This window comes from Gavia stellata, chromosome 12 (genome assembly GCF_030936135.1).
Source record: "Gavia stellata isolate bGavSte3 chromosome 12, bGavSte3.hap2, whole genome shotgun sequence".
Classification (NCBI taxonomy): Eukaryota; Metazoa; Chordata; class Aves; order Gaviiformes; family Gaviidae; genus Gavia; species Gavia stellata.
This window is the reverse complement of record NC_082605.1, coordinates 6005364-6018054: the sequence shown is the minus strand read 5'-3', so window position 1 is coordinate 6018054 and position 12691 is coordinate 6005364. Positions and strand designations below refer to the sequence as shown.

The following is a 12691-nucleotide window of genomic DNA, read 5'->3' as shown; positions in this document are numbered from 1 at the left end:
CAGGGATTTCTGCTGGCCCCCAAGCAGCTCTGCTGGACCCTGGGGAGTTTCAGTGGTTCCTGGGGAGTTCTGCTGGCCCCTGGGGAGCTTTGGTGGCCCTTGGGGAACTCTGCTGGTCCCCAAGCAGCTTTGCTGGCCCACAGGGAGCTTTTCTTTAGCCCAAAGCTTTCCAGCCTGTAAGGAAGAGCTTTTCCTCCTTTTTCTGCCCCTGAAACAGCGTCCGCCCTCAGCCGGGGAGGCTCGCCCCATCTTGGCATCTGCTCAGGACCAGCGCCAGCTGTGTCCCCATCCCAGTCCCAGTCCTCTCCCCAGGGCCGGTTCTCTCCTGGCGAGGAGCCCCGCTCGATTTGCACTTGAAAATCCTCGCCCTGACCGGCATCTCCGGTGCCCTGGTCCCTATGGCTGCAAGAGCCTCTCGGGGGCAGGTACCACCCTGGGGAGCCTCAGGGGACCCCCAAAGTTCTTCCAGTGGGAAGGGGAACCAAACCCCAATGCCATGGAGGGTGTCATGGCTGTGATGCAGGTGGTTGCTATGGCGACTGAGCCCCCCCCCAGGCAGGGTTCCGGGGACTAGAGCCAGCCCTGGATGCGATGGGGGCCAAGCCGGTGGAGAGGTACAAGGCTTTGTGCACCGTCGTCATCGACACAGGGACGGGCCACACCAGGAGCGGGCTGGCCAGGGACCAGCAGCCGCAGTCCATGGTGCCCAGCCAGGCAGGGAGCAGCCCGGTTCTCACCCACAGCATGGTCACCGAGTGGGACGGGCTGGAAGAGCTGGGGCACCGCATCCTCTACCGGGAGCTGGGCGTCTGCCCCGAGGAGGTGGTGGTGCTGGCCATGGATGCCCTGCTCTCCCCCACCACCAACCAGGAGAAGGCAGCTGAGCTGCTCTTCAAGGGCTTCGGCGTGCCGGCCATGCTGGTGCTGCCCTGCTCCCTGCTTGCCGCCTACTCTTACGGCCGCACCGCCAGTGCAGTGGTGGGCTGCGGTGTTGGCATCTCCTATGTGGCGGGGGTGCAGGAGGGCTACACGCTGCCCCACACCACCTTCCGCCTGGACGCGGCCGGGGACGCCCTCACCCTCTACCTGGGCCGGCTGCTGGGGTCCCCAGGCATCCACCCGGGCGCCGAAACCCTTGCGCTGCTTGAAGGAGACCTTCTGCCGCATCCTGCCAGGGGCTGGGGGCCGGGGGGGGCCCTGCCCCTCACCCTGCCTGGTGCCTCGGGGCTGCTCCTGGGGGACGAGCGGTTCTGCTGCCCCGAGGCACTGCTGGCCCCCGATGCCCCGGGGCTGCCGGGGCTGGGGCTGCTAGAGCAGGCAGCCCACAGCCTGCGCTGCTGCGGGGGGCCCCTGGCTGCCCCCCACCTGCTGCTGCCTGGGGGCACCACACTGCTGCACAGCTTCCCCTGGCGCCTGGCCGCTGAGCTGGGGGTTCCCCCCCGAAGCCGTGCCCCACCGCCACGCAGCCGCCTGGCTGGGCACCTCACTGGCCGCCTCCCTCGACGCCTTCCAGGGTGCATGGGTGCCATGGGACACCTACGGGGAGGGCGGCCCCACCGCCGTGCGCCCCCACTGTTGCTGACCCCAATAAAGGGCTGGGGGGGGGCGATCTGAGGCTGCACCCCCTTTTTTCTCCTCCCCCCACCCCGCCAGCCCCCCAAAAGGAGGGATGGGGTTTATTTGGCCTCGTTGCCGGGCCGACGCGCGCAATTATCACTGATTGCCTGGCGGTTGCCATGGCGATGATGAGCACGCAGGGATGCGGTGCCGCGTGGCGCTTGAGTCACGGACACGCTGCACCCCCCCCCCCCCCCCGCCCCGCTGCACCCCACTGCATGTCCCCCCGGCACCGGGCTGCCAGGCCCGGCTGGCCCCACACCCCCTCCACCCCACCTGGGGCAGAGGGGTATGGCCAAGTCTCCCCCCACCCCATGTCCCCCCACCCCAGGCAGAGGGGTACAGCTGGGTGTCCCCCACCCCATGTCCCCCCACCCCCCAGGCAGAGGGGCATAGCCGGGTGCCCCCAGCCCCGGCACCCCCACCTCGGACAGCCTGGGCTCGCTCATTGCAGGGGTCCTGCAGGAAATGTCACCCCAGACTGGCCATGTCACCCCACACCCAGCACTGGGCTCACCACAGGGCAGTGGGAAGGGTGGTGGGTGCACGGGGCAGTAGGCAGTGGGTGCACAGTATGATAGGTGCATGGGGGAGCGGATGCACAGGGCGGGGGGTACACGGGGCAGTGGGTGCACAGGATGGTGGGTGCACAGGGCAGTGGGTGCACGGAGCGGTGGGTGCACGGGGCAGGGGGTGAACAGGGTGGTGGGTGCATGGGGTGGTGGGTGCACGGAGCGGTGGGTGCACGGGGCAGGGGGTGAACAGGGTGGTGGGTGCATGGGGTGGTGGGTGCACGGAGCGGTGGGTGCACAGGTCAGTGGGTGCACAGGGCGGTGGATGCACAGGATGGTGGGTGCACAGGGCAGTGGGTGCACGGAGCGGTGGGTGCACAGGTCAGTGGGTGCACGGAGCGGTGGATGCACAGGTCAGTGGGTGCACGGAGCGGTGGATGCACAGGATGGTGGGTGCACAGGGCAGTGGGTGCACGGAGCGGTGGATGCACAGGATGGTGGGTGCACAGGGCAGTGGGTGCACGGAGCGGTGGGTGCACGGGGCAGGGGGTGAACAGGGTGGTGGGTGCATGGGGTGGTGGGTGCACGGAGCGGTGGGTGCACAGGTCAGTGGGTGCACAGGGCAGTGGATGCACAGGATGGTGGGTGCACAGGGCAGTGGGTGCACGGAGCGGTGGGTGCACGGAGCAGTGGATGCACAGGATGGTGGGTGCACAGGGCAGTGGGTGCACGGAGCGGTGGGTGCACGGGGCAGCGGGTGCACAGGGCGGTGGGTTCACAGGGCGGTGGCTGCATGGGGTGGTGGGTGCACAGAGTGGTGGGTGCACGGGGCAGTGGGTGCACAGGTCAGTGGGTACACAGTGTGGTGAGTGCATGGGGCCATGGGTTCTGTAGAGGGTAGTGGGTGCACAGAGCAGTGGGGCAGAGCACATCAGGAACAAACACTGTTGGGCTCAGCAGAGTCGATCGCCCCAAAATGGGGCACGGGGTGGGCCGAGAGCCCAGGCAGAGCTGGGCCGGGAGGGGATCCGGTGTGCAGTGACGGGTGTCCGGGGCTGTTGTGCCACAAGCAGGAAGCTGGTGCCGGGAGGCGACAGGCGCGAGCCTGGCCGAGGGGCGCTGGAGGAGTGCTGGCCCGTCCCTCGTGCCGTGAGCTGCCGCCGGGCACCCCTGAGCCACGCTGGGCACCTGCTGGGTAATTGTGAGTTACGCTCCAGGTTCCCACGGGGTGCAAAGATTAATAACCGCGCCGCGCTGCTGCCAGGCGGTATGATTAAACTCTTGATTAGAAGCTCAAACTACAGTGCCCTGCTAATTCCCCTGCTCTCACGCGCCGTTAATTACCCGGTGTGAGTGGCATGGGCCCGGGGCTCGCGGGGCTCGGTGCCATGCGGGGGACAGGCGCAGGGGGTGCCCAGGGCTACCTCCACCTTGGGGTGCTGGCTGGTCTCCCTGTGTACAGGGGGGAGATGCTGGTTTTGGGGACGGGACCCTGGTGTCCCCCATCCGTGGGCCTGCCCGACTCAGTCTCAGGGGGCTGTGGGTCCCGGGAGAGGACGGCCACATCCCCATGGCAGCTCAGGGCAGCGGGTGCCGGGTGGTTTTGGGGAGCTGGGGTTTGGCGGGTGCAGGGGTGGGAGGGGATGGGAGGGGGGTGCAGCTCGGAAGCGGCACCATATGGGCCGCAAATGCCAGTGCGCAGCACGCAGCCGTTTGGGAGGCTCTGCAGACGCGGCTGCGTTGCGTGAGGAGCGGGGTTCTCCGGGGGCTGGGGGAAAGGGCTGGGGGTACCGCTGTGCCCCCGGGGCTGTGGGCAGAGTTAAGGGTATCAGGGTGGCTCCAGGCCACTGAGTGGATATCGCCCCTCTCTAGCCCCTTGGCCCAGGCTGTGGGGTGCAAACAATCCCTGTCCGTGGGGGAGCAAGCGGAGCCTTTGGCCCCACAGCTGGGGAAGGAGGATGAGGGAGGTTGCCCGGTTCCCACAGGATCATGGCACAGAGGCAGGACCGTGTGCCTGCCCGCCTTTTCATGGCACCTCTTAGTGCCCTCGGGGGACAGGTACCTGTGACACTGAGCCCACACTCAGCACCGCTAATAACCTGCTCGCATCCCATCCCATCCATCCCATGTCATCCAATCTGTTCTATCCCACCCATCCTATCCATCCTACCCACCCCATCCCAACCCACCTCACCCCATCCCATCCCATCCCATCGACCCCACCCCATCCCGTCCCCTCCTGTCCCATCCCATCCAGGGCTGGTGGCCATGGCACAGCCCAGGGGACCCCGGCTCTCCCCGTGCTCTGTCCCCACAGTCTCAGTCAAGCCTGCTGTGACACCAGTGCTGCTCCGGCTCTCAGGGCGCGGCAGAATGCGGCCCACGGGGCACAACCTCCCTTTGGAGGGCCACCTCCCTGCACAAGGAGCTCGTATGGGGACAGCAGGGACAGTCTCAGGGGACATCCGCAAGCAGCTCCGGCTCACCCAGCGGGGCAGCAGCTGGAATGGAGCAATTCGCGGAGGGTCGCGGGTATTTATGCGCCCCCCGAGCCGCTGCCGCGTGGGTGATGGCACGGCGTCCCCTGCTCCCCGAGACGTGGCAGTACCCCATCAGGTTTCGGTGACTTTACCGTCGCCGCCCTTCCCGTGGCACGGGGGCCGCCCCGGGGGGACGCGGCCGCCCCGTCCCGCCGCGGTGCCGGGGCGCGTCCCCGCGCCACGCGTGAGCTTTCCCCGCGGGCGCCTCTCCCGCGCCCGACGGGCGGGGCGCGAAGTTTGGCGGTGACGTCAGGGGCGGGGCGGGGCGCCCCGGGGGGCGGGGCCCCGCCGTCCCGCCCCCCCAACTTGCCGCGCCGGGCGCGCGGGGCCGCGCCGCGACGGACCGACGGCTCGGCTGGGCTCGGCTCGGCTCCGCACCGCACCGCACCGCACCGCACCGGCCCCGCGCGGGAGGGAGGGAGGGGCGTGCGGCCCCCCCGAGCGGCGGCCCCGGGCCGCGGCCCCCCTTTGCGGTCGGAGAGGCGTGCAGGTGAGCGCGGCGCCGCGCCGGGACAGCCCCCCGAGCCGAGCCGAGCCGTGCCGGGCCGTGCCGCGGGCGAGGGGGGCCGGGCCCGGGGTGGGGGTGTTGCTGGGATTTGGCACTCGTTGGCCCGGGGCTGCCCCCCAGTCTCCCCCCCCCGCTCCCCGGTGGCCCGGGACACCCCGGCGGGGCCGTGCCGGTCCGTGCCCGGCTGCCTGTGCGCCCCGACGGCTGCCCGCTGCCGCACCGCCCCCGCCGGCACCCCGCGTCCCGCAGACCCCGAGCCCCGACGGGCGCCGCCAGCACGGCGAGATGCCGGAGCCCGGCTGCCCCCGCGCCTCCCTGCTCGCCCCCCCGGGCCGGTGCCGCCCCCGCGTCCAGCGCGGTCGCCCGGAGAGCCGGGCCGGCCCGGTGGCGGGGGCCGCTGCCGGGGACCCTCGTCCCGCGCCCCCGCCGCCGAGCATCCCCTCCCGGGCCGGCCCCCGGCCCCTCTCTCCCGCAGCCCGCTCCCTTCCCGCTGCCGCATCGCTCCGAGCCGGCCACGGCCGAGACCTCCCCTGCGGTGCACGGCCCGGGCGGCACCTCCGCACCCCCCGGGGCTGGGGGGCGGGGGGCTCCGGCCCGGCCCCGCGGAGCGGTGGGGCTCCCCCAGCCCTGCCTCTGCCCCAGCCCGGCTGCTCCTGCGGGCAGCGCGGGGCTGGCGCAGCCCCTCCGCCTCCCCGCTGCCTGCCTGCTGCCTGCACCGGCGGTATTTCGGTCCGTCTCGGGCCGGCTGCGTTTGTGCCTCTCCCCGGCACATCCTTCCCCCGGGCTGGGGGGTGCGGGATGGCAGCAGGGACCCCCCCCCCCCCGCCCCACGGACACGTCCAGGGCAGCTGCAGGTGGAAGTGGGGCTGGAGACGGAGTGCCAGCCGGTGGCACCCCATGCTGTGGGGCAGAGCTGGGGCTCGGGGGGCTGGGGGGGGCCCCGCTGGTGAGGGCTGCGCGGCTGCGTCATCCCTCCGTGCCGTCCGCACCCAGCCACCCACTTCCCCGCTATTGTCTTACACCCGCTGTTGCTTCTGCTCCCAAATTAGATGCTTGGGGGGGGGCTGGCTGCGTGCGGGTGCCAGTGCAGCACCCAGCCTCCCCCCCCCAGCACCCTAGGGAGGGAGCACTCACCCCTTTGCCCACCCCTTGCCTGGGTGCCCCTGCCACAGCAAGGGTGTTCTCACCTGTGGGGCGCAGGTGCTGGCCCTGATATGGGGCTGGGTGCCAGCATGCCTTGTGGGGTGCACTGAGCCCCCTCCAAGCCAGCCTGGGGCAGGGGAGGGTGCCAGTGCTCAGCCCCAGCAGGATGGGTCCCTGCTAAACCAACGGGAACTAATTTTATGAGCACAGATTAGCTGAGCGCTCGCAGAAACAGCAATAAAATCCCGATACATCATCCCGCCCGGGTCCCCTTCCCGGCTAATCCTGGCATCATGCCACCGGTGCTGGCAGCCTTCCCACCTGCCCGCAGGCCAGCCCTGCATCTGCTGGCCCGCGGCACCGAACCCACTGCCATGCCAGCAGCTGCCAGGACAGCCCTCGTCCCCCTCGGCTGGGCATGGTGGCATGGCAGAGCTGGCGACGCGTGGCACGGGGACACGGAGATGCCAGGCAGAGCACATTTGCCAGGGAGGCTGTTGGGATGAGCCGAGTGTGGGCTGGAAAGCCTCACCCGGTCTGTGGCGCAGGGAAGGATGTCCCATGGGTGTTCTGCTTCTGTTTCAGGAGTGGGTGCACCCTGAGCGGGACGGGGACGGGTGTTCTTGCCTGGCATGGGCTTTCCTGGCAGCAGGGTGCCCAGGTGTCATGTGAGGTGGGAGCACCCATCCTGCGGGCATCGCTCAGGCAGGCACAGAGGCAGGTCAGCTCCGAGGGATGAGGCAGGAAGGAGCATCCCCCTGTTGCCCAGCTCACTGCACCCACGTCCCACCCAGATTTGGGGTCAATCACCCCTGGGAGCACTTAGGTGCATGCCCTGGGTGCTGCGGGCAGGACCGCCTTCCTCCCGGGGCCCGCGTGGCAGGGCCGGGGCCGGGCACCCGCAGGTGGGTCCGGTGCTGCCGGGTGCTGCCCGTCCCTGCCCCCTCCGAAGGATGTGCCGCTTTCTGCATCTCCAGCTCCCATTGCCATAGCAACAGGCTCGGCGCTTGGGTACCCACGATGCCGGCTCCCGCATCCCGCACTGCCATCCTGCCCGCGGCCCTCGCCGCCGGGCCCCGGGGCACTGCCGGCACGGCATGGCGAGGCCGGCATGTCGCAGTGTGGTGTTTTGAGAGCTTTAGCACCGGGCGATGGGTGCCTTCAGCGTCGTGCCAGCATCCCGTTGTGGGGTCCTGCTTGGGCCCATCCAAGAGGTCTGGGGGGGCCTGGGAGCCCTTTCTCCTTCTGAGCCATGAGAAAATAATGTCAGTTGAAACTTCCTCCTGGTAATGGGGTGGGAAAGGGAAAAAAATCACTTTATGTGACCAATTTTTTGCTGGGAATCTTCCGAGCAGGGTCTGGTTTCAAAGGGTTCCTGGCAGGAAAGCAAGGGGCAGAACATCGTTCCTAAAGGGCTGGAGGAGCCGGCACGTGCCGGGGCTGGTGTCCTGCCCACTGCCAGCGGTGGGAGAGCTGGCACCACCAAACCGCGGTGCCCGCCTGCCCGGTGCTGCGGTGGGGCCATCGGGGCTGGTGAGAGTCAGGGAGTTGAGGCTGGTGTAACTCGTTGCACATGTGACAATGTGCGACGATGCTCCACCTGGGGCAGCCCCAGCTACAGAAGTGTCACTGCGGGGCAAAACCGGACTGAGAAATGGGGAAGGGGCCGTTCACCTCCGCTTGCCTCCGCGGCGGGTGGTCTGGGCTCTGCGCTAGCCCTGGCTACTTAATAAATCATTAACAATCCCCAAACGAGAGCCTGAGGAGCTGGCTTGCGGCTGCGCCAGCAGCCCCAGCCCAGGCAGAGCGGCCGGACACCGCGGGGACGGACGCACATCAGCAGGGCTGGGCACGCGGCGGCTTGCAGCAGCCGGGGAGCACAAGCAGCCGCTGTGCCTCATCAGGTTTTACATTAATTAGCGCGGCTCGGGGGAGCCTGGCTCGGCTCCAGGGGGGCCGGCGGTGCCGGGGCGCTCATCGCCTCTCCCTGCCCTGCCAGCACCGGGCCCTGCGATGCCGTTTGGCTGCGTGACGCTGGGAGACAAGAAAGATTATAACCAGCCGTCCGAGGTGACCGACAGATATGACCTGGGCCAGGTCATCAAAACGTGAGTTGGTCCCTCCCTGGCCCCGGGGGTGCCCCAGGGACCCCAACCGCCTGCGTGCCCTGGGCTGAGGAGCGGCACGATGCTGCCCGCGGGGGCTTTCGGGGTGCTGGTCCCCAGCCGGGACGGGCAGGGCGCATTTCGGGGTGGCTGTCCCCTAATGAATCCCTCTGGCTGGCGGGCTCGTGGGGGTATTCACCGCTGGCTCCGAGGAGGGCAGCAAGGTTTCCCTGCTGCTGCCAGCTGCAGCCAGGCAGCTCCCCGTATCCCTCCCTCCTCCCCCCAAGATCTGCGGGGATTGCAGCAATTCCGCACAATCCCGGCTCGCCCGCGCGCTCCGGAAAGCAGGAGGGCTGTGCTCCGTGAAAGGAAAGGGCAGATGTCATTTGGGGGGGGAGCGGAGCACTGCTGCTTCCCCCCACCTTTTATTGCCATGCTGGGGGACCCATTAGGAAGTGCACCACAAAATGAAGCCCTCAGACCCACTGAGAGCGGTTTGACCCCAAAACATGTGCCAGAAATTTTTCCATCGGCCTCGGAAACACCGTGACCACTTGGCCATGGGTCACATCTGGCAGGGTGACACTGGGTGGCGGCGGGGACCTTTTTGGGTGCTTTCAGAGAGCTTTGCTCCATCCTCTGGGCAGCCTGTCGCAAAGCCCGTGGGTCCCAGTTCCCCTGCACCCAGGGCAGCGGCCACCAGGATTTCAGCGCGGGCTGGGGGGGTTGGAAAGCCAAAGACTTTCCCGGAGCGGTGCCGAGTGCCCCCGCAAGCTCCCCCGTGGCTCCTGCCTGGCCGATGGGCTTGAGCACCATTAATAATAGAACAGAAATATTGCAGCATCCCCGGGCAACTGGCGCGTCTCCCCTTCTTTCTTCCTGACCGCGGCGCTCACATTGATGTCGGGGCATGCTGCTGTTCTGCCTCAGCATGGGCGGCTTCGCAGCGGGTCCTACCCCGGCTGCCCTGGGGAGGGGGCTTTTTAATCAGCAAATTTTCCCCCGTCCCTATCATTTTGCTTATTCGATGTCGATTCCTTCTCACTGCCTTTTTTTTTCTCCCCTCTGCTCCGGGGAGGTTTTTAGCCGCAGCTTCCTTCCACCCCCACGGCATCTCTCCTCGCCGCTGGGATTGGGGGGATGCTGGAGGGCCCGGGGACCAACCGAGCGCCCCGAGCTCGGCGGTCGCCGTGGGGGTGATGGCTGTGGGCACCCTTCCAGGGAAGAGTTCTGCGAAATCTTCCGGGCCAAGGAGAAGACGACGGGAAAGCTATACACCTGCAAGAAGTTTCTGAAGCGGGACGGGCGGAAAGTGCGGAAGGCGGCAAAAAACGAGATCATCATCCTCAAAATGTCAGTGCCGGGGCCGGGGGGGGGCTCCCGTGCTGCTGGGCAAAGCGGGGACCCCCACCCACCCCCACGTCTCTCCACAGGGTGAAGCACCCCAACATCCTGCAGCTGGTGGACGTCTACATCACCCGCAAGGAGTATTTCATCTTCCTGGAGCTGTAAGTTTGGGGGGCACGGGGGGGTCTGGCTGGGGGTTCCCCCGCCGGGGGGGGTCTCGGCAGAGCTGCTGTCGGCAGGGCCACTGGCCGGGAGGTCTTCGACTGGATCTTGGACCAGGGTTACTACTCGGAGAAGGACACCAGCAACGTCATCCGGCAGGTGCTGGAGGCCGTCGCCTACCTGCACTCGCTCAAGATTGTCCACAGGAACCTCAAGGTGGGTGGTGGGGGATTGGGAGCACCCGTGGGTGCTGGTGTGCCCCCCGCCCCGGCGCTCACGGCCCCTGTGCTGGCAGCTGGAGAACCTGGTGTACTATAACCGTCTGAAGAACTCCAAGATCGTCATCAGTGACTTCCACCTGGCCAAGCTGGAGAACGGGCTCATCAAGGAGCCCTGCGGCACGCCCGAGTACCTGGGTGGGTGAGAGCCAGCTGGGCGGGTGCGCAGGGGTGGGTGGCACTGCCGGGGTTCCAGCGGGTCCCTGACACTCCCTGCCACCCCAGGGACTCATCCTGGGGGGAGCCGTCGGGTCCCTTCTGGTGGTCACGGGTGCTGCTGGCAGGTCCCTCCCGCTCCCCATCACCCCGGGGCTGATCCTGGGTGCTCCCAGTGAGTCCCTCCTGCTCCCCATCACCTCAGGGGCTGATCCTGGGTGCTCACAGTGGGTCTTTCCCACTGCCTATCACCCCAGGGACTGATCCTGGGTGCTCCTGGTGGGTCCTTCCCGCTCCCCATCACCCTGGGACTGATCCTGGGTGCTCCCGGTGGGTCCTTCCCACTCCCCGTCACCCCAGGGGCTGATCCTGGGTGCTCCCAGTGGGTCCTTCCCACTCCCCATCACCCCAGAACTGATACTGGGTGCTCCCAATGGGTTCCTCCTGCTCCCCATCACCCCGGGGGCTGATCCTGAGTGCTCCCGGTGGGTGCCTCCCACTCCCCATCACCCCGAGGGCTGATCCTGGGTGCTCTTGGTGGGTCCCTCCCGTTCTCCATCAACCCAGGGGCGAGGGGCAGGGGGGTTGGGGACCCCGGGGCAGGGTTGCTCTCCTGTCCCTCGCAGCTCCGGAGGTGGTGGGGCGGCAGCGGTACGGGCGGCCGGTGGACTGCTGGGCCATCGGCGTCATCATGTACATCCTGTGAGTGCAGGGCGAGGGCTGGGGCAGCCGCGGGGGGCTGGGGGCCGTGGATCGGGCTGAGCCCCCCACCCCATCCCCCAGCCTCTCGGGGAACCCCCCCTTCTACGAGGAGGCAGACGAGGAAGACTACGAGAACCACGACAAGAACCTCTTCCGCAAAATCCTGGCCGGGGACTACGAGTTCGACCCGCCATACTGGGATGACATCTCACAGGCGGGTGAGTCCCACACCAGAGGGGGGGACTCGGGGTCCCATGTTGTCCCCCCCGGTGCTGACTTCTCCCCCCGCCCATGTCCCCAGCCAAGGAGCTGGTGACGCGCCTGATGGAGGTGGAGCAGGACCAGCGGATCACGGCGGAGGAGGCCATCTCCCACGAGTGGTGAGGGGCAGCGGCGGCGGGCAGGGGGCCGGGGGGCGGCAGTGGGGGCCGCTCACCGCTCCCCACCTCCCCAGGATCTCCGGCAATGCCGCCTCCGACAAGAACATCAAGGATGGCGTCTGTGCCCAGATCGAGAAGAACTTTGCCCGGGCCAAGTGGAAGGTGGGTGAGGGTGCCCCGTGCCTCAGTTTCTCCTCTCAGCTGAGCCCATTCCCCCATCACGGGGCTGTCAGCCTCATGGGGGGCTGCCAGCCCCTGTGACCCCGCCAGCTCCCAGCAGGTATCCCCGGTGGGGGACCTAACGCCCCGGTGAGGGGCCCGGGGGTAGGGGAGCGCCCGCGCCCCACAGTCCCCCCTGTCTCCCCCCACAGAAAGCCGTGCGAGTGACGACGCTCATGAAACGCCTGCGGGCACCCGAGCAGACGGAGACGACCCCGGCTGCTGCCACCGCCACCACTGCCGCCACCGCCGCCACCGCCGCCACGGACACCGCAGCCCCCGCGGCCCCCAGCACGCCGCCCGCCGCCGCGCAGCCCTCAGCCCCTGGCACGCCGCCCGCCACCACGTGTAACGGGGACGGGGCTGCCACTGCCGCCGCCACCACCACCGAGGCCCCCACCGAGCAGACCGGCTGAGCGGCAGTGGCTCCCGCGCCCCCCCATTGTACATAGCCCCCGGCATGGTGTCCCCCCCCACCCCTGCCTGCGCCCCCTTTTCTACGTGCCCCGACGGAGAGCCGGCCGCGGGGCAGAGCCCTGCATGGAGCCCGTCCTCCCTGGCCCCCCCTGGCCCCTCCTGGCCCCCTCGGTGGCTTTGACGGTCGGTCTGTTGTCCCCCCCCCAGCTCTCTCAGTCTGTCCCCTGCCGCCGTCCCCCCCGGGGATGCCCAGAGATACGGGTCAGCTTCCCCCGGCTGCACATCCCGCAGGCCTGGGGGGGTGTCGCGCAGGGCCCCCCAGGACACGTGTGCATGTGCGGGACCATAGGTGGGGCTGCGTGGGATGGAGGGGGGGCCCCAGCAGGCAGAGCACCTGGCACCCCCTCTCTGTCCTGGGGGCCCCGGGGGGGGGGGGGCGCGTTGCAGAGGGGGTAAGGGAGCATGGGGCCCCCCCAGCCCAGGGGCAGCCACATGGCCCCCCAGTGCGTAATTTCTGGAGGATCCCAAATGGCCCCCGCGTGGCCCCCCCCGGTCCCCACTTCCCTCCCTCGCAGCTGCATGTCTGCAGGGCCGGCTCTGCCTGC

The 12691-nt window shown here is 68.7% G+C and overlaps 2 protein-coding genes across 2 annotated transcripts; both read left to right on the top strand.

Annotated features, from left to right (window-relative positions):
* The first annotated feature begins 591 nt into the window (after window positions 1-591).
* LOC132317942 (actin-like) lies at window positions 592-1614 on the top strand. The gene has a single exon (XM_059823466.1). The coding sequence runs from the start codon at window positions 592-594 to the stop codon at window positions 1612-1614; it is 1023 nt and encodes a 340-aa protein (XP_059679449.1).
* A 6716-nt stretch (window positions 1615-8330) lies between these two features.
* CAMKV (CaM kinase like vesicle associated) lies at window positions 8331-12085 on the top strand. Its single transcript, XM_059823530.1, has 10 exons — window positions 8331-8428; window positions 9647-9778; window positions 9859-9933; window positions 10012-10150; window positions 10230-10350; window positions 10995-11070; window positions 11152-11288; window positions 11372-11450; window positions 11525-11612; window positions 11822-12085. The coding sequence occupies exons 1-10, from the start codon at window positions 8334-8336 to the stop codon at window positions 12083-12085; spliced, it is 1206 nt and encodes a 401-aa protein (XP_059679513.1). The 5' UTR covers window positions 8331-8333.
* Window positions 12086-12691: the final 606 nt, after the last annotated feature.

What these genes read in the sequence shown, in the direction of transcription:
- LOC132317942 (XM_059823466.1), top strand. Translation starts at nt 592, where the DNA reads ATGGGGGCCAAGCCGGTGGAGAGGTACAAGGCTTTGTGCACCGTCGTC.
- CAMKV (XM_059823530.1), top strand. Translation starts at nt 8,334, where the DNA reads ATGCCGTTTGGCTGCGTGACGCTGGGAGACAAGAAAGATTATAACCAG. An exon ending in TATTTCATCTTCCTGGAGCT is followed by an intron (nt 9,934 to 10,011) that starts GTAAGTTTGGGG and finishes TGCTGTCGGCAG; the next exon opens with GGCCACTGGCCGGGAGGTCT. An exon ending in GGATGACATCTCACAGGCGG is followed by an intron (nt 11,289 to 11,371) that starts GTGAGTCCCACA and finishes CCATGTCCCCAG; the next exon opens with CCAAGGAGCTGGTGACGCGC.